This window comes from Ctenopharyngodon idella, chromosome 8 (assembly GCF_019924925.1).
Source record: "Ctenopharyngodon idella isolate HZGC_01 chromosome 8, HZGC01, whole genome shotgun sequence".
Lineage (NCBI taxonomy): Eukaryota > Metazoa > Chordata > Actinopteri > Cypriniformes > Xenocyprididae > Ctenopharyngodon > Ctenopharyngodon idella.
The window spans coordinates 19,870,434-19,894,779 of NC_067227.1; the positions used below are offsets into that span (position 1 = coordinate 19,870,434).

Here is a 24,346-nt window from a genome sequence, read left to right on the forward strand (position 1 = left end):
CTGTAATCAGCCAATCAGACACCAGTATTCCAGAGAGTCATGTAATAACAAGCTATATATTTTTTTTTAAACCCTTGCTAACTGGAAATGTCCCAGTGATATCTTATTTTGCTGGAGCTCACCGAATATTTGGGTAGGTGTGCACACTGATCCACCCCCCCCAACCTCGAATGTGCACAAACCCACACACACACTTTTCCCCATGCTTTTTGTTGCAGTGCGATCCAGTTCATTTGAATAGTTTTTTTCTTAAAGCAAGGGACTTGAATGAAGCCAGCAACGTGGAAAAATCTACCCATTCAGGCCCCTCTGAATGTACATCTCTGGATTGCAGTAAGCTGTATTTGTAGGCAGCGGACTGCTAAATACATCCATTTTTCGTGGAGCAGATCTGGACAGGTGATTAGCATAATTAGAGGAGAGCTGGCCATACATATGGTAATGCAGTGTGGAGTAAATGGCAGCTGCGGTGTAAAATTTGTGTCAGGGGTCGAACAGACTGCTTGGGGGCATTGTGCTACAGCTGCGGGTCAGGGACTCTCTCTCCCTCACTTTTTCTTTTTCTCTCAATTTCACTTTCCCTCCTTCCCACCCTTCGTATCTCTTCTGCGGAAGGCGGATAAGTGCATGGTGAAGGTCAATGTATGGAGCCACTACAGGGCTTTGCGGGTATGCTACCTATTTGTATCGCTATTAAAATTGACGTGTAGAAGCGTCAATGTTATTTTTCTTCGGCCAAACAAAATGTAATAAAGACTTTAAAGGCAGCTTTCTAGTTTAGATGTGAGCTCGGCAGTCAGCGGCATGTCGAAACCGCTGCATCGGTGACAGGGCCATTTGTGGTGCGCTACGGTTTGTGCCTGGATTTGTGCGGGTTGTACGAGGGAAAGAGTTCATGCCGCTATGACCCTGTGCAGAAACTTCCGTGCGACCACAGGGGGTCTCTCTGAGTTGGAGTCTAATCCAGCTAATCCCGCCCGCAACACAGTCATAAAAAGTGCCTCCCTGTGCCGGCATTGCCACACACAGCCCCCCCACCCCCCCACCCCATCTAAAAAAGCTGCCATAAGCCACACCATCCCATCATGCAGCGACCCCAGCAACCATTCCTCCTGGCCCTCCAGCCGCGTGATTGGCGTAGTCGGCGGGATGAAGTGGTGGGCGGTAGGGGAGCTTGCAGTAGTGTGGAGTTATGTCATGATCTTGAAGGGGTTGGGTGCAGTGGTTTTGGCTGTGGTGGAGTGGGGGTGTGGGTGGGATGTTTCTTTTGTACCAAACCCCTCACACCCCTCCAAAACGGGCCACTCAAAAGCCACTCTGCAGCTGAATGGCGAGAATGGTAATGCGCCGCTTGAAAACTCGGGGCAATGGGAGAGTCCTTCCAATAGCAGCTCCCCCTGTTCGTGAAAGGGAGGTTCAAGGGTTAATGTTATGCAACAAACTGAATGGGCCCAGTGGAGGCACCAACACATACTGACATGCACACCAGATTCTCTGGCTGCCCTCCTGCACCCCTTACATACCTGTGGGTTAGACGAATATGGATGGTTTTCCTTTCTGCTGTCTAAAGTAGCTACATATTAGTTAGCGAAAGTGATTATCTGATTTGATTATAGGCGTCTCAGCTGCTGCACATTTTAGTGTATTTAATAACTGGTTAAAGCATAGCGTTCACATCATGTCGTAATTACTGTGATTACAAGGTGGAAACCCGTGACGTTCTACTCGGAGCTGTTCATGGCCAAAGACTCGGATTTGCATTTCAATGGCAACACTATCAACACAAAAATGAATCTGCAGCAGTCGATATTGTTCAATATTGTGGTCTAGAAATTTGTTTGTTCACAAGAAGGGTAATTACACAACATTTTAAGATGAAGTAATGTGCATTTTAAGATAACTAATGTGCTCACTCACAGAATCAGACACTGCTCTTTTTATAACACATTTCCCGTTGAAACCGCTTGGACCGTTGGTCTGTTGGGTCGGATTGCTTTTTCACCTCAACTGAACCACCCCAGAGTTCATTTTCATTCAGGCCGAGACCAGCTTGTTCAGGTGATCTTGGAGCAATTGTTTTGGTGCAAATCCGAGCACGATTGCCATGTTGATATATGCCTAAACCAGGGATGTCCAATCTTGCTCCTGGAGGGCCACTGTCCTACAGAGTTAAGCTCCAACACCAATTGTTGTGGTAAGTTGGAGCTAAACTCTGCAGGACAGTGGCCCTCCAGGACCGAGTTTGGACACCCCTGGCCTAAACGGACCAAACTAAGAGAGAAAACACATCAGGTTCTGAAACAAATGCTTCAAATGAGCCAGGTGTGAAAATGCCCTTAATCTCCCAAGAATGTATACACCTGTCCATGTCGATGCAGTTCATGGGCTTATTTCTCAAGATTTGAGCCATAGGATTAGACAATTATGCTGGTTTTTGAAACACACCTGCAGTCATGTTTGAATGAATTCACCCTTTTGTTCTCTGTCATTCTTTCTCGTTCACATTTTCTTTTGGTGTTAATTTCACACCTGAGGCAAGGCCATTTGTGACCCCAGAACCTGTGCGTCTCAGGAGGGGTGTTGAATTCTCCAGAGTTCAGGTCATAATATGACGTTTCCAGCAATATTGAAGTCTTTCTCTGTGAAGTGAGCGACATCCATTGTTATAGTTCCTTCCTGTTACCTCTGTAGGGCGTACATCAGAGGAGCCATTCATGACATGAAGGTGACCCAGTTCGTGCTAATCCAGAGTGGAGACGTTTCTGATCGAAAGCTGACGTCTGAGGTTGTTTCATCCCCAAAACATGTTGGTGTTCCCAGAGCCTCAAAATCAGGAACATGCTAAGCTTGTTTGGGATGTAATCAACCTGGTCCCAATAATCATGCTGAAGCTCAGGCTTGCTTGAAGCTGCAATTAATAAGGAATATTATAAACAATCCCCCAAAACAAGATCAGATGTACATTTGGGCCCAGGAAAAAAGAAATCCATTGCTTTCTAATGAATGCTTCTAGACATTTCCCTCCTTCCCCTCAGCCTTTTTCACTGGCAGGGTGGTCTGCCCCTAGAAAAAAGCATGGTTATTTTCAACTTTAATACAATTACAACGGTTTGAAAATATTCAACGTATGTCTGTCTCGTGAATTGAAAACCATTGTTAAATTGGATTAGAGCTTATAAGTTGTTACAGATTGCTTTACACAGCCCTTCCCCCAGAGCTGGAGTAGGTTAATGAGAAAAATACTTTTTTTTTTTTTTTGCTTTAGTTACCAGGCATGATAGATGTTTCTGTATTTTTGAAGTTTTAGTGGTTTTGAGGGGAACAAAACAGTCAAAAAAAGATGAACTGGTTGCAGATTTGTTTTATTTTTTGTTGTTTTATGCTTGCTTATGCTGCGTGAAATTGAGACCATTCTCACATATGTTCGGAGTGTGGAAAAATTGTGAAGAGCCTAAGTCTTGTTGCCACACACTAGGTGGGAGAGGACTTGGTTTAAAACCTGCTAGTGTAACTTCTTAAGAAAAACATTGGTAATCACTAACATATGATTCTGACTTCATTTTTCTTTGTCCATGTCCAGGGTTTTTCCTGGTCAAAAATGGTCTTTGTTGGTGGCGGATGAACACGGCCATCCACACACACAATATAAAGTACCCTACCCATGTGAACTGTGAGCCCAGTACTGACAATAAATCCAAAATAAATTAAATAAATGCAAAGAAACAGTTTGTAATATTAGCTTATGAAATATTCATGAAATTTTTATTCATGAAATGATAAATAATCACTGTCAGGACAGATCATAAAACAAAGTGCTTAGAACTATTTTATATTTAAAAATCTGTAAATGTATATGTAAAAAGTCACTGAGTGACTGATTTGAAAAGTTAGTAATAAAATGAACGCCAAAATAACACATTACTCATTAAATAGGAAAAGTGGCATTTACACTCCAAGACTTCATGCACATATCATTTGACATACAGTATCAGATTGGTTTGTTCCGCCCATTGCTATGGTTATCACTGTCAGTCGGATTCAACCGTGTATTTAAATATGGTTGTCAATCCATAAACTTTGCAATGTGTAGTCAGCAGCATGAAAAATAGATATTATAGCTGTAATAAAGTTCAGGGAGGAAGGAGGCGGGAACAGGCGGACATTCAATGTATCTTTAATAATAAAATAAACATAAAGAACAAAACAAAAGTGAAGTGGCAGTCCCTCACGGACGACTACCGACTACCGCATATAAACATAATAAAACGACAACATAAATTCCAGGTCTGGTCCTCTCTCATCCTTCACTGTCATCAGTTCTTTTATCCTTCCAGAGCTCCTCTGTGGGACTTGAGACCGGTGTGGCACACAGGTGACACTCATTAACACTCGCACCACCGTCCTTGCTCCATTCCCACGGCTCTTGGCCTCGCCCTGCTTGCCACAATAACCTATACAGAAAGTGAGCAAAGATCATTGCCAGTAATCATTGAAACTATCAATTGTAACTCGAGGTACGCAAAGCTGCATTGTTGCAAAAACTCACATTATAATCAATGAAGCTGTCTACACTGTGTAGTAAATCTCTTATTGATATCGCGATTGTACTTTGTTGGTTATAATGAAAGGATTCACGAGTCACACTGTTTTGAACAGTGTTGAGCTGATTCTGACTAACTTAAATCAGGGCTCGAAATTAACTTTTTTACTTGGTAGCACTGGTGCTCCCAACTTCAAAAAGTTAGGAACACCAGCAAATATTTAAGAGCACCACAACTTTATATAATATATATATATATATATAAAATAAGGCTTTACATTAAGTCTTGTCATTTACTTGCCTGGAAAAAAATTTTTTTGTGTTGTAAATAAAATGTATTCTGAAGAAATATTCTCATCAGTTTTCTATCAGCTTTGACATATTTAAATCTGCATATTTGTGATATTTACCCCGAGGGCATTTTTTTTTTTTTTTTTTTACCTTTTTTTTTTTACCTTTTTTTTTATTATTAAATGTATGCTTCATTTTTCATTTTAAATTCCTAAATTTGATCAATAAATTCTAGAATAATAAGACACTTATGGGGCTGTTAGCAATTAAATAATAATTTACACTGAAAAGTTAAGACTGCATAAAATGATGTTATGAGTTTGTTTAAAAAAAAAAATGAATATACAAATAAGAAATGTTGGAAAGAATGATACTTTCAAACATGAAACTAAACTGCCAGTAGGTGGCGTCAGGTGACCGTCTTATTGAGTACGTCACTGAGTCATTCATTCAAACGATTCGTTCAAATGGCTGATTCATTCATGAATGAGGCAGTTCTTTATGAAAGGGTCATTGAATCTTTGACTCAAACGCTTTGTTCAAAAAGCTGAATCATTCAGTAATGAAGACAAGGCCCGAGTGTTGCTGTGAGATGCGCGATGGTTCTGCTGTGATCTTTGTTTGGAACTATTTTCGCTGCTGAAACAGAACAAAAAAGTCAATATTGCGTCTAAAATGTAAGTTGTTTAATCTTAACTACTTGTTTATTCGACTGTTGAATGAAATCAATGTCAAATTTTCAATCGTGATGGTGGAAGACAGCACTCTTCTTGGTCGTGTGATGTTGCTTAACTGTATCATATGTTATAAATTTAAAAACTCCACATTTTGAATTTTTACCGCAGTACGTTAACTGAGTTTGTGTGTGCTGCACTCATTTGTTTCCATTTCTCCTGGAGAGGCTGCGCAACCTTGTTACCGTAGGTACATATTATATATTATTATTTCGATCGCCACTTACACTAAATGTAATAAAATCATTCTCGCGTTTTGGTGACTCCCTAGTTTTTTTTAAGCGTTCAAGTGTTAATGTCGAGCCCTGCTGGTCCTGGTCACGTGACACCGGAGCGCAGTGAAAGGGAGATTGACGGCTATATTAACCAGCTTTAAGTCTGCTTTAAACTTAAGAACATAAAGGTGAAGTTTAATTGGTTGTGTGATAGAACAGTGGACCGGTCACTGTATCAGCTCACAGCAGGCACATAGTAATTAGCGAACGTTTTGTAGAGAAATGAAAACAGGTCGCACCTCAATGATTATTTGCACTCGCACACATGCTCCCAAATATATTTTGAGGTCGCACGCATTAAATTTAGGGAGCATATGTGACTAAAATGGTCGCAGTTTCGAGCCTTGTCAAATGCATCTAATTGGCCATTGTGTTCACACGCTCAACAGATATGTCTGTGATTGGCTACAAAGCTCAGTGCTGCAAAAAACATTGTAAATAAAAACCATTGACGCTCACAGAGTGCTTACACAAACATTGTGCATTTTAAAGCAGCAGGCTATCAGTGGGTATCGTACAGAAGAACAGTGAGTATTGTCACATTAAATGATCGAATATCCTTATACTCTAGCTTTGTTGTGTATTTGAACTTTAAAAACTCAAAACGTACACTATCCCTGGAGTTTTCAAACTTTTTGATGCCAAGGGCCCTCAAATACTATGCAAGGGACCCCCTTTCTAATATATAATGGTAGCTATATATTTTCTTGTATAGACACCCATTTGTGATATTATAAAGACATGTTATCAGACTTTTATATTGTCATTGAACTGAAGCAAATTATGTTGGCAGCTTAACTGAGAATAACATTTATTAATAATATTTTTTTCTCATAAAATTATTTGCAGATTTGTGTTTTCCTTCTGTTAAAAACAGTGCTAACAATAGAATTAAATGATCACAAATTTGCATCTTTTATGGTCCGTTGAGCTACTCTCATGGTGTGTCAACAGTTTGAGGGGAATCTTGCTCAACTAGTTAAGTTTAGTTAAAGTGTTGACGTCTTTATTGTTAGCTACCATGTCCATTTTAATTGCACATACATTTGAAGGTAACGATATTGCTTCTTTTTTGATTCTGCCAAAGTAATGCAACATTGCATGTCAATTGACTGTGCCCTTGTAATGCACAAGCAAAAAGCTGGCCTTCAGAATATCTTCTCTGGCAGAAAAAGTCAGTTAAATATGGTTGAATTTACCTTCAGTACTTAAAAGTATGATAGTTGACCATAAATGAACCCTCCTCCCTGCTTCAACTTCTCAGAAGAGCTTCAGAATCACGCAACCTGCTGTCCGAAACACACCACACCAGTAGTTGATTTGCTTGATTGCATTACGAGGAATTGACAGATTACCCGTCTGAGACTGCATTATTACCTGGTTCAGAGTAACTGTGAAGTCCTTGTGAACCGTGTTGCCTGCTTCTCTAGGGTGCTTGATCCTGGAAATGGAGAACTCTTCTATTTTCAGAGGTCAGGTAGAGAGCGCGTGAAGAATCGACAGCTTTGAGAGGCGGACTTGGACGGTGTTCAGCAGGACGCTTTGAAAGGCTGCTTTTGTAGCTGTGAGGGCTCGCTGTTCCTGTGTGGAGCTTAGGTGTGCCACACAACGACTCCACTGCCCCAATGCAATAAAGAAGCCAAGGCACTTACACACACGTGTGCGCACGCAAACGCACTTGCACACACTCATAATTCATAAGCCTGGATTTGAAGGCTGTGAAGAAGACTGCAGGTGTTAAAGGGTGTACTAAAAGGCATTTTGAAGTCAAGTTAACAGGACAGATGGGAGCCTGTACATGTGTTAGCTTTTCCTTTCATCGAGGCTGGAGGATATGATTGATTACAGTGAAACTGTGCTTGACCCTGTGTGACGGCAGTGAAAGTTATGATTGTTTGTCACTGAAGAATGCAAAGTGACTTTTTATTATGCTTCTCTGTTTCTTGTGGGTTTTCCAACTGCTTGTTGATGTTAATAAGTTCATAAACAAGTAAATAAATGATTAAATTGAAGTATTAAACATATAAATCCATGTCACATTTGAGTTGTCAGCTTGATGAATTGAATGTGATGAGCTAAAAAGACTGTACTGTGAAATAATGGAGAGAAAACTTTTGAATTTGTCTTCACTGTCATTGTTTTTAATTAATTTAATCAGTTTGATTAATATTTTGCTGAATTAACTAAATCTATCCGAATTAGCATCTGACTGTAACTCCACATCATTACAATGTCATGTTTGAACGAAAATACATTAAATTTTTAATAAAAAAAATCTAAATATTGTACTGAATTGTATTAGAAATATTGAAATGAATTATAACTTAAGTAAAACATTCATATGCAATTATGTAATTATGTAATTAATTTCATAATTAAAACTAATGAAAAACAATAGTAATTTACTAATATACTATGTAGTTAGGACCAGTTGTGGGGGTTTGATCATTTGGTGGTGAACAGAAACAACAACAACAAAAAAGCAGCGTACAATTACGTTTAATTATTTTCCGAGCTGTGAAATGCCAAGCAACATTTCATGCTCCTAGACTTATAAATAAAAGTACTAAAAGGTTGTAGAGCCTCATCTGAAAGTCTTTTTTTCCATCACTTTTTATCTCTATTTCCTAGTGGGTGGCAGGGTGAATCAGGAACTCAAGTACACGCGGCAGAAGATCGGAGAGGAGGCCATGTTTAGTCCTCAGCTCATGATACAGACGCCACGACAGGAAGGTGCTAACATTCTGACCGTAGAGGCGCTAAAGCAGCACCTCGACTCTGCCATAAAGGCCAGCAGAGTGCACGTTTACATGTACAACAGGTAATGGCACAACAGCCTCTGTACAGTTAATTTTTTTATTGGGTAGTTTACGCACAATATGTCCATGGAATTTTTTTATTTAGATTTTAGGTTAAAAATTTTAAAAGTGTGTATTTTCTAATGTGTATAAAGACTTATAACCGATCACCATTTCTTTTAAATTTTCTTTTTACTTTCATTCATAGTAGTTAAAAAAATTGCAGTATATCTAATTTCCATCATTGAATTTTCAGGCAATGGACATTGGAACATTTATGCTACAAATCAGGAGAACTTATTACAGAAACCAATTTTGTGGACCAGGTAAGGAAGAATGTTTACAATATCTTTTTTAAAATGACATTTCAGTTGAAATATTTAAACTTCAGAGAAGGCCATAAGGGCTTGTGACATTAATAGCACATCTGCCTTTTCAGATTATAGAGAAACTGCACCCATGTCTGATCATCACTCCTCTGGACTGCTTCTGGGAAGGTGCTAAGCTACATTCAGGAACGGTCTACCTCCCGTAAGTTACACACACCTTTCTGTATTTGCTTGGAGCTTGTAATATTTGAGTCTGTCCCGTCTGACTCTTGAAATCAAGTTGATTTGCCAAAAAGGCCATTTTCATACAGTAAACACTTCACTGACATGTCCTTCCTGTGAGTAGAGCGATGTTAAAAACCTATAAACAAGCAAACTAAATTTAAAGGAAAAGGTTTTCCAATCCAAACAAGAGTGGTGGTTAAAAGTGGATTTTACTGTTTATTTGATAAATTACCTCTTTATGAGTAATTTATTTATAAATCAAACCTAAACAGGACGTTTAATGAGAGTAGTCATTTGCACTCTTTGTATGGTGAAATTTAATAATCAGAGAAGCTCAACATGTCAAATATCACCTACAAGTTAAATTAGTGTAAAAGTACTGACTTCGATACCAAGTCGATACAGAAATTTTAAAAATGTGATGCTTTGAGCGCTGTTGAGTGGATTCATAAAACACCTCTGATTGGCCATTGTGTTCACGCACTCAACATATATGTCTGTGATTGACTACAATGATCAATGCACAGGAGCATTTGAAAGTGTTTGAAAGCGTTTTGAAAGCAGGAGCGGGAGTGTTTGAAAGCAGGCGTCTGTCAGCGGACCGGTCCACTGATAGATGCCTGCTTTCAAACACTCCCTATGTTGTCTATTTACAACATATTTTTGAAGCGTTGATCATTGTAGCCAATCACAGACATATCTGATGAGCACGTGAACACAATGGCCAATCAGAGGTGTTTACGAATCCTCTCAACAGTGCTCAACAGCGCCACATTTAAAAAATTTCAGTATCGACTTGGTATTGAAGTCGCTACTTTTGACAACACTAAGTTAAATGCCATAATTTATAGAAATGTAAATGCAAACACCAGCGTAAAACTAATGCGCAGACCATAGAATCATCAAAAACTGTTTGCAATATGCTTGTAAGATTAAATCCATGAAGTGCAGGAAAGAATTTTTTGTTTTTGAATCAAGTTCTGTGATTGCATTTCCCATTTGATTCAGTTTGAGAATTATATTATTTTGCATGAAATAGATGAGTACATAGTGATGTTGCATAAAGAATATTTAAAAAAAATTATTAAATTAATCACTATATTTTAATTGCATGACAGCCCTAAGTGGTGCTTCACAGACTCTAGTGGTGTTTTCTGAAGGACTTCATTGTGATGTTGAACCGCTCGAGGCCTCACACTTCTGCTGCTAATGGCTTCTTGCAACAGTTACACTCAGTAGACAACCACCAAGTCTGCAAAAGTTTTTCTGCCCTCCTCCCTCTTTCTCTCCATCATGGATGTAAATAAGGATTTTACTGTGTTCTGGTTGGGGGACTTGGAATAATGACTCAAGCCTGGTTAGGCACATACAATGTGGTCTGAACCACTGCAGGCCTGCCAGAAGAGAAAGACAGAGGGGCGAGCAGAAGGAAACACATACAGAAAAAAGGAAAGAATGAAAGCAAGAGGGAGAAATGAGAGAAAGATGGTGCAGGGACAGAAAGGCGGAGCTGGTTTGACAGAGGGAGGCTTAGAGAGTCAGTCAGCGGAGCGGTGGAAGTGGATGGGTGATGGAAAGTGGGAGGGTGAACTCGGTCCGAGGAAGGCCGTCTGAGGATAGAGTCAAACGTACGGGCGGGACGGGAGACCGGGTGAACACACAGCAAGAGAAGGAGGGTCTTCAAAAAATCAACTGAGACGAAATGGCAAGCAAAGTATGGGAGGTTTGCGAAACTGCTGCGTTGGGCTGTTAGTTGTGGGGAGATGCCAGGCCCTGAGCGGGATCACCCGGCACGGCAGTATAATTAGAGGGGATAAAGATCAGATGAGCGGATTGATTCCATTTTCTCAAAGCTGTTATTATGGAGGCAGGCTGAAATCCAATCCCAACTACATTTGTGCTGCCACCGCTGTGACGTGTAGCGTCCATCAATCCCTAAGCCTTCGGAATTCCATCCAGTCACCCTGCTTCCGCTCCCCATAGTTATGCCATACCACTTTAAGCACGTCCAACATCACATAAGCAGGGTTAAAAAATAGGGGTCTGTAAGATTTTTTTTTTTTTTTTTTTCACTTTTGATCAGTAATGAATGAGTTCTTGCTAAATAAAGACATTAATTAGCAACTGTCTATGGGAGTTAGGCCGTGTGCCAACCAAAGCGAAAAAAGCAGTGGAAAAAAGATCACTTTGTCTTTCCCTCTCTCTTACACACTCACACGTACAGTGTGAGGTTTGTTTTTTGTTTCTTGGCAGATTTTTAGCCAGCTGAAAACGCTAGGTGCTCTGCTGAAAATGCCTAGCTGTGAGCGCTTGAGAGTGCTTCAGCAGCGCAGCGTTTTTTTTCAGTTGAGATGCTTTGTTGCTATGATACGAAATATCCACGGCAGTGTTACTTGTAACTGATTTTGCAGAAAATTTGTTTCGAACTTATTTCTCATCCATTTTGTTCCTTTCTCTGCTTGTTGATGTCATTGTACAGCAAGAATGTTGTGACAGTTGGTCGGTGTTGTCACTAAAAAGTGACAGTGAGGAGCGCAGCGTTTTACTCAAAGTTGAACATTCTCGAGGTGACCAGTAAAAAACGCAGAGTGCTCAGCGCTTCAAAAACGCGGCACTCCCATTGAAAACAATTGGAAAGTACGCTAGCCACTGGAAAAAACACTTTGGTGGATACACGGCCTTAATGTGTCTATAACCCCGCCTTCTATTCAATTCTGTTGCACTTCATCTAACTCACTTTAAGGCTGAAATGTGTGAGTGCCATAATATGAGTGTGAATGCTCCCTTAGGTCCACATCAATAAAATGGTTTTTTTTTTTTTTTTTACACAGTGGCAAACCCCCAGTGCAGTGGACCAACTTTGATCCGATGGGATTCATTGCTGAGCTGAAGATGCTGAAGTATTCGGTGGACATCTGGGAGGAGATGCTGGTCAAAGCAGATGTGGGCCATGGCTACATGGACCGCCCCTGCCTAAATCCGGCGGACCCTGACTGTCCATTGTCCGCTCCCAACAAGAACATGACACGGGTGAGCAATAGCTGAAAATCATTGTTGGATGTCTGTTTTCTGTTTTCCCGGTCACAGGCTACAGCTAAAGATTGATAATTAAAGCAAAGTTGTTTTGCATCTTGAGCGTGTCTCTGATTTATGATCTGTCATTATCTTAAGCCTTTTGACGTGGCTCGTGTTCTGACTGGTGGCTGCTATGGGCTTTCCAAAAAGTACATGCACTGGCAGGAGGAGCTTATCGTAGGTGGGACCAAGAAGAATGACAGCGGCAAACTTCTGAGGTAAGAGAACACTTTGGGCTTTAAACACTGATGGCATTCAGAGAAATTGATTTATCTTAATGTATTTTAATTGTAAAGGGGATAAACGATTGTGAAAACCATAGAGGTGCGCAAAAGGAAAAAAGGAAGTGTGAAAATTGTGTCTTTAAATTTGTTGGCAGACCAATTTTGGGCCTTACATAGCAGTGGAAAAAAGATCACTTTGTCTTTCCCTCTCTCTTACACACTCACATGTACAGTGTGAGGTTTGTTTTTTGTTTCTTGGCAGATTGTAATCATTAGTAAACTGCATATTAGTATTCATTCCCACAGACTGAAGGAAGCCCACACCTTTTACTCCTTGAGCGAAACGTTCCCCCCCCCACAGACCTCTTTAGGCTTAAGTGGGGACAGAATTCAGCATCCACATTATGAAAGAACGTTGTCATAAGTCCCAGAAAAGTTAATTCACAACAGTGGTGGTGGCGGAAAATATTCTCAAGTGGCTCTGGAATCGTCCACTACGATTTCTAGGAATCTTTTCACTCCCTTGTGGTTTTCTGAAAAGAGAAAGTCGAGGGTTTTTTCTTTCAAGAAGTGTTCATTGAACAATAGCATGTTGACAGTCCACTTGAGGGAGTCTGTACTCTACAGTTGGAGAAGTCTGAGCTTGTCTGTGGAGCAAAGTGACAGATCTCTTTATTCCAGCATGTTAGTGCTTCTATTTAAGATTTTTTTATCCTTAAGAAGTGACAGACAAGGTCAAGTCTATGTTTGCTCTGCTGTAGGATTTTTTTTTAAGCAACAGCCATTATCACTTCACTCCCCCCAAGAAATTGAGATTAACAGCATGCTAAACAATAACCATTAATGTTATAGTCAACATATTTTTTTTTTTTATTAAAACATTTATAACAACAAAACTCTAAAATAACCTTACAAATCTGAATTTTTTATATTGCTTTCAAAAAGTACATATTGGATTGTTTTGAGTTGGCCATTATAAACTGTGGTTCGTTGAGCGAGTGAGTCATTCGAGTTGATTCAGTTCATGTTTCAGACCATTGAGACTCTCCAAGCATTCAACTGTTTGGAAAGAAAAACACCTATGGAGCGTTTTGTTTGGGCCCACATGTTGCACCAAGGATAACGCACTACAAAATTTTGTGCTAAATGTTTAGTGACACCACAGTTTTTTAGTGTATCACTTGGTCAGTTTATACCATACATTTAGCTTAACATTTTGTTCTCTCTTCACTCTTCCTCAAAGTGCACAGGCTCTTCAGACCATGTTCCAACTCATGACCCCAAAGCAGATGTACGAGCACTTGAAGGGTTACGACGAAGTCTCGCACATCAACTGGAACGAGGACAAAGCAGCTGCCATATTAGAGGCCTGGCAGAGGAGATACTCTGAGGTACATACTGTGGAACATCTCGCAGAAAGGATGTAAAGATGCTCTATTGATGTCCAGACTGCAGTCTACTTCAGTGGAGACATTTACAGTGATTGTTTCTGCTGTAGTATTTTTAGTAATTCATTCTTTCATCAGGTTTTACTTTGCCTAAAACTGGATCTTGTTATGAACCGTTTAAGGGGCCCGTGGCGATTCATTCCTCCAGTCCAACTTTGTGTTTCCTGGAACATACACTCACATACATGCACTCATGCAGTGTGAAGGCATTCATCTTTAGTCATAAGTAATGCATACATTCCAAAGGCACTGTGTCTCTTGAGGTTAGGACCCAGCTGTGTTTAAGTGCAGTCCTTCAAAGGCATAGACTTCCTTTTTTTCCTTCTTCATACTTTAAATGCTCAGGTTAAGTGTGAACTTGGAAAAATGGGGCACATCTGTAAGGTCAGGAAAGGTCATGATGGGACACTGTAGAAATGCGCACACTAAACCTTTCACATGTATTTGATGCATTATGTTATGACATTGAAAACATCTTCTAGAGCAGGGGTATTCAATTAAAGTTCCAAGAGGTCCGGTCTCTATATTTCCTTCCCAATGGAGGTCCGTGCAATATTTTTTTGGAACAGTTATACATTTCCATCGGGGCAGCCATACTACTTTGTAAAAGAAAAAAATCCTAAACTCAAAATAGTTATCAAAGATGAGAATCTTGGGCCCTGATAGCCAAAGCAGTGATGTGTAAGGCATTTTTACCAATATTTACCAAAAAAAAGTAAATATTTCTCCCAACTGGATATGAATATAAAAAGGTAACATCAGATCAGGCTATTATTATTATTATTTTACATTTAGACACCTTTGCAGTGTTGGGTAAGTTACTCTAAAAAAGTAATTAATTAATAGCTACTAATGACATCTTCAACCGTGTAATTAGACTACTGTACTAATTACTCTCTCTAAAAAGTATTGGATTACTAATTACTTTCTAAATCCCATATCAATCTCGAACAGTTGAACAATACAAGGACAGACACAAAACTGCACTTTTGATTCTTTCAGATAAACAATATACAATTGCATAAATTATTCTTGAACTGACCAAAGTGTGTAAAGGGAGAAGGTTATATTAGAAACATACATTTTAACATTAAAATTTAATGTTAAATCCGCTATTGCTTTATATAGAATTATTGTATAGTCTAAACATACTATGGGTGCAGGGTTTACCTCTTAAGAAAAGTTTAGAACATTTTTATATTTGGATAAGTATGGACCATTTTTATATTTGTAGATTTTGCTCAAAGTAATGAACTACTAAAAACAAACAACTTACATAATCTAATAATCAAAACTCTCATCATGAGCACAAAACAATGTCATTTCAAATTTTTTTGTCTTCCCTTGCCATCTCTAAATAATTTTCCAAATTAAAACATTGTTTATTATGAAATACTCTTAATATGCTGATTATTAATGCTAAATGTATGGAAGGAAAAAAACAAAATATCTAAAGGTGCCACGTGTTAACTAGTCACAAAACTGGTTTATTTAAACAATCTGAGTCATCTGTATGACAGATAAAAATAATTGTATTTGCTGCTTTCTCGTTTTCTGCAGCGTTTTAGCAAAAGTGGCTATTTTGCTGTTCACCCTGTTTCTGCTACTGTTGTTAAAATAAGTCCATTATTATTGATGTGGAAAGAAACTGTATGTGCGCTCTCGACGCACTGATTTCACACTGAATATATATGCACAGACACATTTCAGTACATTCATATTGATTCCGCACCTTTTTTGGGGGGGCATCTCCATGTGGTCCTGTTCAGTATCGCAACTTGACATGTCTAAAATGAAAAAGCTCTTTGCTGTTGCACTGTACACATACTGTACACTGTGAATTCTGAAAAGTTTTGTTCAGTTATGTTTTTTTTTGTGTGTGTGTGTGCTTTCATGTGCATAAATGAAGGTATTATATGGCCTTCTTATATCATTTGGTTATTAGGTGTCCTTTTGGAGTCTCCAAGTGTCCTTTTTTGGAAAGGCACCTAAATTTACCTTGAAAAAAGCTTGCAGATAATACAGTTTTGTGAGAATCGCCCTTTAATTTGATACTTTGCTGGATATAGCAAATGATGACAAAATAAACACATTAAACAAGATAAATAATGTATGCTTTATTCCACGATAAGTATACGATTAATCACGATTAATCACACTCTTTTTGTGCGATTAATCGCATACTTGTAAAAATTAAGCAGCATAAAATTTTAATCTATTGACAGCCCTAGTTTATAATAAATTCATATTAACAACTTGTAATTGTTAACTTGTTACTTGTCCAACATGTTATATGTACTTAAAATTAACATTATGTAACATTAAATGCTGCCAAAGTATTCATTTTAAGTTCATGATATCTAATGCATTAACTAATGTTTACAAATCATTTTAGCATGCTTTAATAAGAGATTTGCTCATTTAATATGGAATGACTGCATTACAACTGCATTTTTGCTAGTGTGGGTGTCCATTGCAGAATAAACCCCTCTTGGTACGGTGGCCCCAGCACTTGTGTGTCTGTGTGTGTGTGTTTTAGCATGTGTGTGGTATCTGTGTGTGTGTGTTTGACAGGACCGTCTGGAACACATTAACCCGCTCAGCGCACAATCTCTTTCACAGCTGCCGTCCCATTGGTGGCTTGTGTGTGACATCATCTGGTCTCTGTTTTGTCAGCCCTGACCTTCGCTTGGCATAGGGTTTCCTTTTAGTGCGTGTGTGTGCAGGGCTGAACATGTGTGCGTTTGTGGATGTGAGTGTGTGTGGTTTAGGGGGTGGGGCTGTGATATTCATTTCTTGGATAATTGTGCTGTTGAAACATTTGTGGAACTGTGATTTCCGTGTTATTTAATTAGCTTCATTCGCCAAAGGGACAAGATAAAACAAAGAAAAGATGAGCAGTGAGAAAATGATAGAGATGGTGTAAATGAATTGAAGGTAAACAACATTAAATACATTTTTTTTTTTTTCTTTCTTCCTTCCGTCCTGTGTGTCCTCAGGCCGTCCAGCAGAGTGTGACGGTAAATTCGTCTCAGAAAGTTCTCACGTTCACCACCACCACCCTGGAAGACATCCTTAAGTCCTTCTCTGATGTCAGCGTGATCCGTATCGCCAGTGGCTACCTCCTAATGGTAAACTCACTCACACATCTCCAGTTCTGTCTGAAGAGCTTTAGTTTTATCTAGACTTCCTCTCCTTTTATGTTCAAGTTAAAGCACAACCTCATTCACTGCACTCTGCTTTACACATTTTAACCTAAGGACTCACCCGAGTATTTGTATAACCGTGGAATATGCCTCATTTCGATGTTAACATCATTTTAAGGTCCATTCACACAAAACTGGAGTGACTAAATAACATGAAAATACAAAACACTGATCATGAAAAGAAAAATTCACACCAAATCTGAGAAAGACAGTGCTTTAATTAGTATACTAACAGCATGCATCTGTTAGATTTGTTTATATGGTAAAAAACCTCTTGCAAAAGTTGGATTTATTAATTTCATCCCCTTTTAATCACTGCTGTAGCCATTCACTTTCAGATGAACATATTTGGACATTGTATCGCATCTTGCTCTGTTCTTTGAGTGTGCCGCCAAAAGCGAGGTGTTTCTGTCCCTTGTGAAATAAAAGTACAATTTAGCATACTTTCAAAAAGAGGGATTATTACAGAAATGTAAGGTTTTTTTTTTAGCTTTTAGTATTAATATGTTAGCCTTAAGGTTATGAATAAGCTGGTGTGTTCCAAAACAATGACAAAATTCGTATTTAGGAGATATAAGCATTCAAAACTTATAATCTCTCACTTCCGCTAAAATGGATCAAGGATTTTCATGACATCACCGCGGACTTCAGCTTCTCATCAAATCTTCTGTCCAATCAAATGCTCTCTAGAATCTGAAGTCCCGCCACACTATAAACAGACGCTGAAGCTGCAATTGAAATCGGTCATTTGTTCACACATTTACTAGTTTCTATATGGTGAATGGCACATAATGCACTATAAAGAGGGTAGGGAACGATTCAGACAGAGTAAATATGCTTTCCAATGACGTGAATGAAGTCCGTTTTCGCGTTAGTGTCACGTGAACCGCCGCAGCGCGAGTCCAGAGACACAAGAGCACAGAACGGATCATATGCGCGAGTCGGCGCAGACCATGAAACGTATCTGACCCATTTAAATTCTGCACAGAATGCTGTATTTTAAAGTGATATAGAGGAGATTAGGAGGAGAAAAAAGGGGCGGAGCTGTTTGATATGTCCTGCCCTGTCTTCCTGTTTCAGATGAAATTACATCAACACATTGAATAATGCTGCGCATTTCAAGACACTTCAGTGGGCCTTTAAAAAAGCATCTCGAGACCCCTGTATTCTTTTCCATTATGTTGCAACTTCATCTAGTTGTTTTAATGTAAATGCCCCCAAAGAAACTGGTCCAGTTATGGTCAGATGAGCCTGAAACAGGCAGAAATTGTACAGGAATTTTTTAAAATACCAATTAATCAACTGGTCGACGCCATGGCCAAGCAGGTTACTGCACATGTTGTGCTGCTCATGCAGTCGCTGAGAGTTTGAATCTACATTTACAGACACTGTACATAATTGTACACAATTTTCTGTTCTCTCTGTGTCTCTAAGTGTCAAAAGGCAAAAGATGTAAGAAAAATTTACCTAGTCTAAGAATCAAATGATCGACTGATCATTACAATATATTGACACGCATTTGTTCCTTTAAAATCTTGTCATGAACATTTTTCATATTGAAAATTCAGACTTGGTGTGTATAGGCCTAGTGTTCAGTTACATGCAGCTTGCCAGTGCATGCCTGACCCTGCTGTGCCGTGACCGCACTCATGAGTACGACACTGTGGTAATGTGATAATGTCAGATTAACGCTATAGCTGTGTTATCTGTGTGCAGCTTGCCTATGCGTGTCTGACCATGCTGCGGTGGGACTGCGCCAAGTCTCAGGGGGCGGTCGGGCTGGCCGGAGTGTTGCTGGTCACTCTTTCTGTCGCCGCTGGACTGGGACTCTGCTCGCTTTTGGGCATCTCCTTTAACGCCGCTACCACACAGGTACATCGCATGAACATGAGCAAACTAAGGGGCTGTTCACTCAAAACACATTTTTCCATTCCGCTTTGCTACTTTTCCATTGTTTTTCAATATAAACACGCTTGACAAACATCTTTAACCTTTGCGCTCGCATCTTTTGCAGCATCTCGCGCATGACACACCATTCTAAAAATGTGGCGCTCCAGCATCTTTTGCGTTAAAAATGTATTCTGTGTGAACCGGCCCTTAGATGTTACAGTACCAACTGTGTACTTTACATATAGCACACTTTTTTTGTTTTTATGTGCGTAAAGGTTTTGCCGTTCCTGGCCCTTGGTGTAGGGGTGGACGATGTCTTTCTCCTGGCTCATGCTTTCAGCGAGACTGGCCAGAACAAGAGGATTCCATTCGAGGTGTGTTATCTCATTCCACACATCCTGAAAAACAGGGAACACTACTAAACAACAACCGTGACAGACCCTCAGAAACACAGTGACTACACATCCAAAGATAGTGTCAAGAAAAGGCCGTCCGTTCAGAAATGAGGGAGCTAGTATGTTATCAGGAGGAAGGAGATATATCAGAGCGTACCCTCATGTTATCACTTACATAAAGGAATGTGTGTGTACCTGCCCCGGCCTGTGATGTAACTTCAAAAACATTAGCACACTTTGATCTGCTGAGGGCCACTGAACAATGTGTGACTAAAGAAGTTTCTTGATTAAAAAGTTTCACTTATAAAAAAATTGTACCACTGTACTACCTTTGTTTGTTTGTTTTTGTTGATACCATTGTATTCTATAACACAATTTGAAGTAACAAATAAATACCATGAAATAAATATTAATATTTATTTAATAAATATTACATAATATTTTTATATGATACCCTAGTGAAAAAAAAATTACTAAAATGTATTTAAAATACATTTATTTTTTGCTAAGTATATTACAAATACATTTACATATTTATGTATTTAATAAAAATACCCTGCAGTTGTACTGGTGTAAACTTGTATACAACTAATTTTGTACTTAATGCACTTTAATTGTGCAGAAGTAGTGCTAAGGTCCATCTAAAATTTTATAATATTATATTATATTATATTATATTATACTATATAATATGGTACATTGTTATATTATGTAAAAATGTGTTTTTTTTTTTTACCATATATATTATATTATACTATATAATATGGTATATTATGTAAACATTTTTTAAAATATTTTTTAACTATATGTATAACTATATATAGTAAAAGATTTGTTAAACTGATTTAAAAAAAAAAAAAAAAAAAACCTGATTAAAAGTATTTCTGAAAGATTCATTAAAAGAACCAAATCATAAGAGTCATTTGTTCATGATTTGGTCTATGCTGGCATACTGCGGTACAGTCTTTTTATATACTTCATACTTTACACATACTTTTGGTTTTTCAAAATACCATCGTATTATCATCTGATACCATCACTTTTCCATGGTACTGCCACAGTACTTTTTTCGTAAATCTTTAATCAGTTTCTGTATAGGCATTACTAGCATAGACGTTAAGGATTTGAGTTGTAAGTTTTGCCTGCGAGACTCTATTGGGCGATGGCAATCTTATGTGTACATGATCTGTTTTTTTTAGTAGATTTGTGTACTCGTTTTCGTCGATATATCTGTCAGGGGTATCTTTGTTTAGCTTTCGTGTGCGTGTACGCGTGGTCGTGTATGAGAGGTGATTTAGATGACTCTAATGCAGACGGCTGAGTTCAGGCATGTATTTACTTGTGTTTATGTGAGATTGCACAGCGTGCAGCGACACTTTTGTGTGGAAAGTAAACAGTTCCCCTGTGGGAGGAGAGAGAGTGCAGAGCCCTCCTGTCTTAAAGCTCTCTGTGTGTGGTCCTGCACGTCCTCAGACACCACACAAAAAACTTTCACTCTTTCTTTCCTTCTCCTCATCTCTACCTCTGTGTGTACGGAGGTGGGGTTTTGAACTGTTTCTTTTGCATCTCACGCCCTGAATGGCTTTGAAATGAGGAGAGAGAGCTTATCCTAACAAGACAGCAGGCCAATCGTGTTTCTGCACCCTGGGCTGCTTTGTTTAAAATGATATTGATGGAAAATATTTCTGTGTGAGTGAGGGATAAGGAGAAGGGAGGGAAATTAATCTGTTTTTGCTTTTTTCCTCTTCAAAAAAAATCCACATAATAGCAGGACAAGAAAAGAAGGCTTTTCATCAGAAGTTGAGCTCATTAAGTTGTCATGGCATGTTGTTTGATCATCAGCTCTCTTCAAAATATCAGTGTGCTTAAATGCAAGTTACACCTTCACAGAAGTCGTAATGTGTCTCTCAGTGATTTATTAAAGGTGAATTATTTTTGTCAGACTAACCAAGGCCTGAAAGTGACAATAGATGCTTTATTTTTATTTATTTATTTGGTTATTTTAATTGGAGCTTTTTCTTACACTTAGCCCAATTTTGATGATTGTATAACAAAATAAAATACATATTTTTTTATGTATTTATCATAAATTAATAAATCAGTGTTTGCCATTTCAGGTTAAACTCAATTATTCTACTGAAATTCTGACTGGATCGAGCTGAGAATATAATTGTTCAATGCTCCACATTCAAAAGTTCACAGTATATGAAAAAGTTCATATTATCATATCATATGGCCAGATATGAATAAATACTCTATTTTAATTATATATTTATTTTTAATTTTGTCTTAAAATAAGCAGTACAGAATACAATCGGAACATCTAGAGCAGCACATACCCCCATATTTGGGGTTTGTAACTAATTTAATAAATGGAATAATAAATTAAATAGATAAAAAATATATATCCATTCTACCGAAATCCAAATAAAATTGTTCAAAGCGCCACATTTAGATGAAAGAAAAATAAGTGACTAAAAGTTTGCAGTATATCAGAGACAGCTTTTAATAAATATACAGTAAACACAAAGAATTGAAATGTCATCACTCACCAGATGTCAATCATCTTTCTAGTTCAGCAATCTAAACTAAGCAACATCGGACTAGCTGCAAACAGTACTCGCTATGGTATTGGTGTCAAAACCGTGCACAAATTAAAATAATACTCCTCATGTTTACTCATTATTGCATATTCAGCAACTTGGTAATGACATTGTTACTCATTTCACTTGCCAGTCATAACAGAGGTCATTTATGTACAGTAGTCTGAGGTACAGTAGCAAAAACAGCTAGTTTAATTCTCAGGGTCAGAGAGAAGTTGGAAAATGGACATGAAAAGTTAATATACAACACTTTTTGGTGCAAGAAACCTTGACTAATATAAGTAGACTCCGGGGGAAGAAAAAAATGCTTGCTGTGGATTTGATGACTGTGTGATGTCTTTTTTTCCTCAGGACCGCACTGGTGAATGTCTGAAGAGGACTGGGGCTAGTGTAGCCTTGACTTCCATCAGTAATGTCACAGCATTTTTCATGGCTGCCCTTATTCCAATCCCAGCACTCCGAGCCTTCTCCTTACAGGTTTGTGTGTATATTTTTTCCATCTTCTTGAATAGGAATGCAGTTCAAATTGCTTGTCTGTTGCAATTGTGTGTTTGCTTGTATTACCAGTGGATGTTTGCTGAAATTTCCCATGTCCATACCTGCTCTTTCTTTGTGTATGTGCGTGTGTTCCATACCTTCATTGACTCCAGATTTCTCCACACGACTTTTATTGATTTCATTCATCAAACCAAGCGTGTGACAGGTTGAGAGAGCTGGCATGGCCCATAACCCCCCCTACGGCGTGTGATTAGTGGTATGGCCCCCTAAGTGTGCAGATTGTGGGCATGTAACTCAATCTGGGAGTGGGGGTGGGTTGCGCTGGTTGTTGTTCCACACATCTGCGGTTTATTTATGACCGCAAGGTTGTGGAAGTGACATTGCAAAGAGGCTGAGCAGGAGATCTGCCCACAACCTGTTCCTGACTTAAATCAGGATAAAGAGACTGTCGAATGAAAATTCTGTCATCATTTACTCTCCCTCATGTCGTTCCATACCTGTATAACTTTTTTTTTCTTTTGTGGGGAAAGAAAAGGAGATATTCTGAGGACTGTTGACTGGATATTTCAAGCTCAAAAAGCACCTTTAAGCTCAAATGTTCGGCATGAAAATTCTTTCCAGTTTTTGCATGCGATTTGTCTGTTCAGACCAATGCATAAAAAAACCATCAGGCTGAAGGAAAAGAATGAAAATGTAATTTCACTCCCTGACAGTAGATGGCACTTATAGAAAAGCAGAAATACTGCATTGATACCATACGAATATTCGTGTCAGTCTAAAAGGTAGGGATGTGCCCAAAACCAAATACCGTGTTCGGAAAGGAAATGACGCATTCTACATAGCCGATAACGTGGCATGAAAAAAAAAAAGGATTTTATATATATATATATATATTAAAATATTTCAATGCTTTTACGTTCTCTCACAATTATATAATTGTGAAATTATATTGCAGTGTTTCACACACATAGACTTATATGGTAATTACAATTTTTTATGTATACACATAATCTGTATCAAAATGAATTTAAATAAAAATATACCAAATTTAATTAAAAATATTGTTAAAAGTCACGCATAATTTGTTGTCTGTCACATGTAGCAGACCATTTTTGCGCCACGGGTAATAGGAGGATTTTCCATACGGCTACCACCTCAAGTATATTTTAAACCTGTGGGAAGCACTGTATTGTATATAATTTGGGGACCTCAGGGAGCTGCTATCAGTATGCGGGGCACCAAATCCTCCGACATCGTCTTGTCAGTCATCTCTCCTTACTGTCTTCACGTGGAGATATACTGTAATGTATAACTGACTACTGCAGCAAGCCTAACCATGTCCCTTTAGGGGCTCAGTAAAATGCATTATTAATTTTCTGTGCCTTTCCGAATTCGGAATTAGGCTTCAGGCACATCCCTACTAAAAAGATGCTTTAACAGCCGTTTACCGCCCTAAAATTTCTCACTGAACATTCGTCTTGATGTGAACAGGCCTTTAAAGTGTGATAAAAGTGGTCCCTATGACGAATCATACACAATAAGACCATAATCCTCTCTAGCTCTCTTTAGCGTGTTTGAGTGACAAGTATTGATGTCCAGTTCCTGAATGAATCATTTTGATTCAGATCTTTTCAATGAATCAAATAAACAATATGAATGATTTGTTCATAATTTGTTCATGATTCACTACTCATGAATGGAGATTTTTCAGTCAATAATGACTTAAAATTTTTTGTCTTTTTCTCACTCAAAGCTATTGTATGGCTTCAGAAGACCTTTGAATATAGAACATGAGTCGTATGGACCACTTTTATG

At 38.5% G+C, this 24,346-nt stretch overlaps 1 protein-coding gene across 3 annotated transcripts in view; it reads left to right on the forward strand.

Moving 5' to 3' along the window:
* The window catches only part of ptch1 (patched 1), a 65,624-nt gene that overhangs the window by 9,203 nt on the left and 32,075 nt on the right, over positions 1-24,346 (forward strand). For all 3 annotated transcript variants that reach the window (XR_007931371.1, XM_051903843.1, XM_051903844.1), the window contains exons 3-12: positions 8,472-8,661; positions 8,895-8,964; positions 9,078-9,169; positions 12,024-12,222; positions 12,364-12,485; positions 13,735-13,882; positions 16,939-17,070; positions 18,862-19,017; positions 19,311-19,409; positions 22,385-22,510. Coding sequence is in view for 2 of the 3 variants with exons in the window: in XM_051903843.1 (XP_051759803.1) it covers positions 8,472-8,661; positions 8,895-8,964; positions 9,078-9,169; positions 12,024-12,222; positions 12,364-12,485; positions 13,735-13,882; positions 16,939-17,070; positions 18,862-19,017; positions 19,311-19,409; positions 22,385-22,510 (1,334 nt within the window). In the remaining variant the exon portion in view is untranslated. The remainder of the gene's footprint in view (positions 1-8,471; positions 8,662-8,894; positions 8,965-9,077; positions 9,170-12,023; positions 12,223-12,363; positions 12,486-13,734; positions 13,883-16,938; positions 17,071-18,861; positions 19,018-19,310; positions 19,410-22,384; positions 22,511-24,346) is intronic.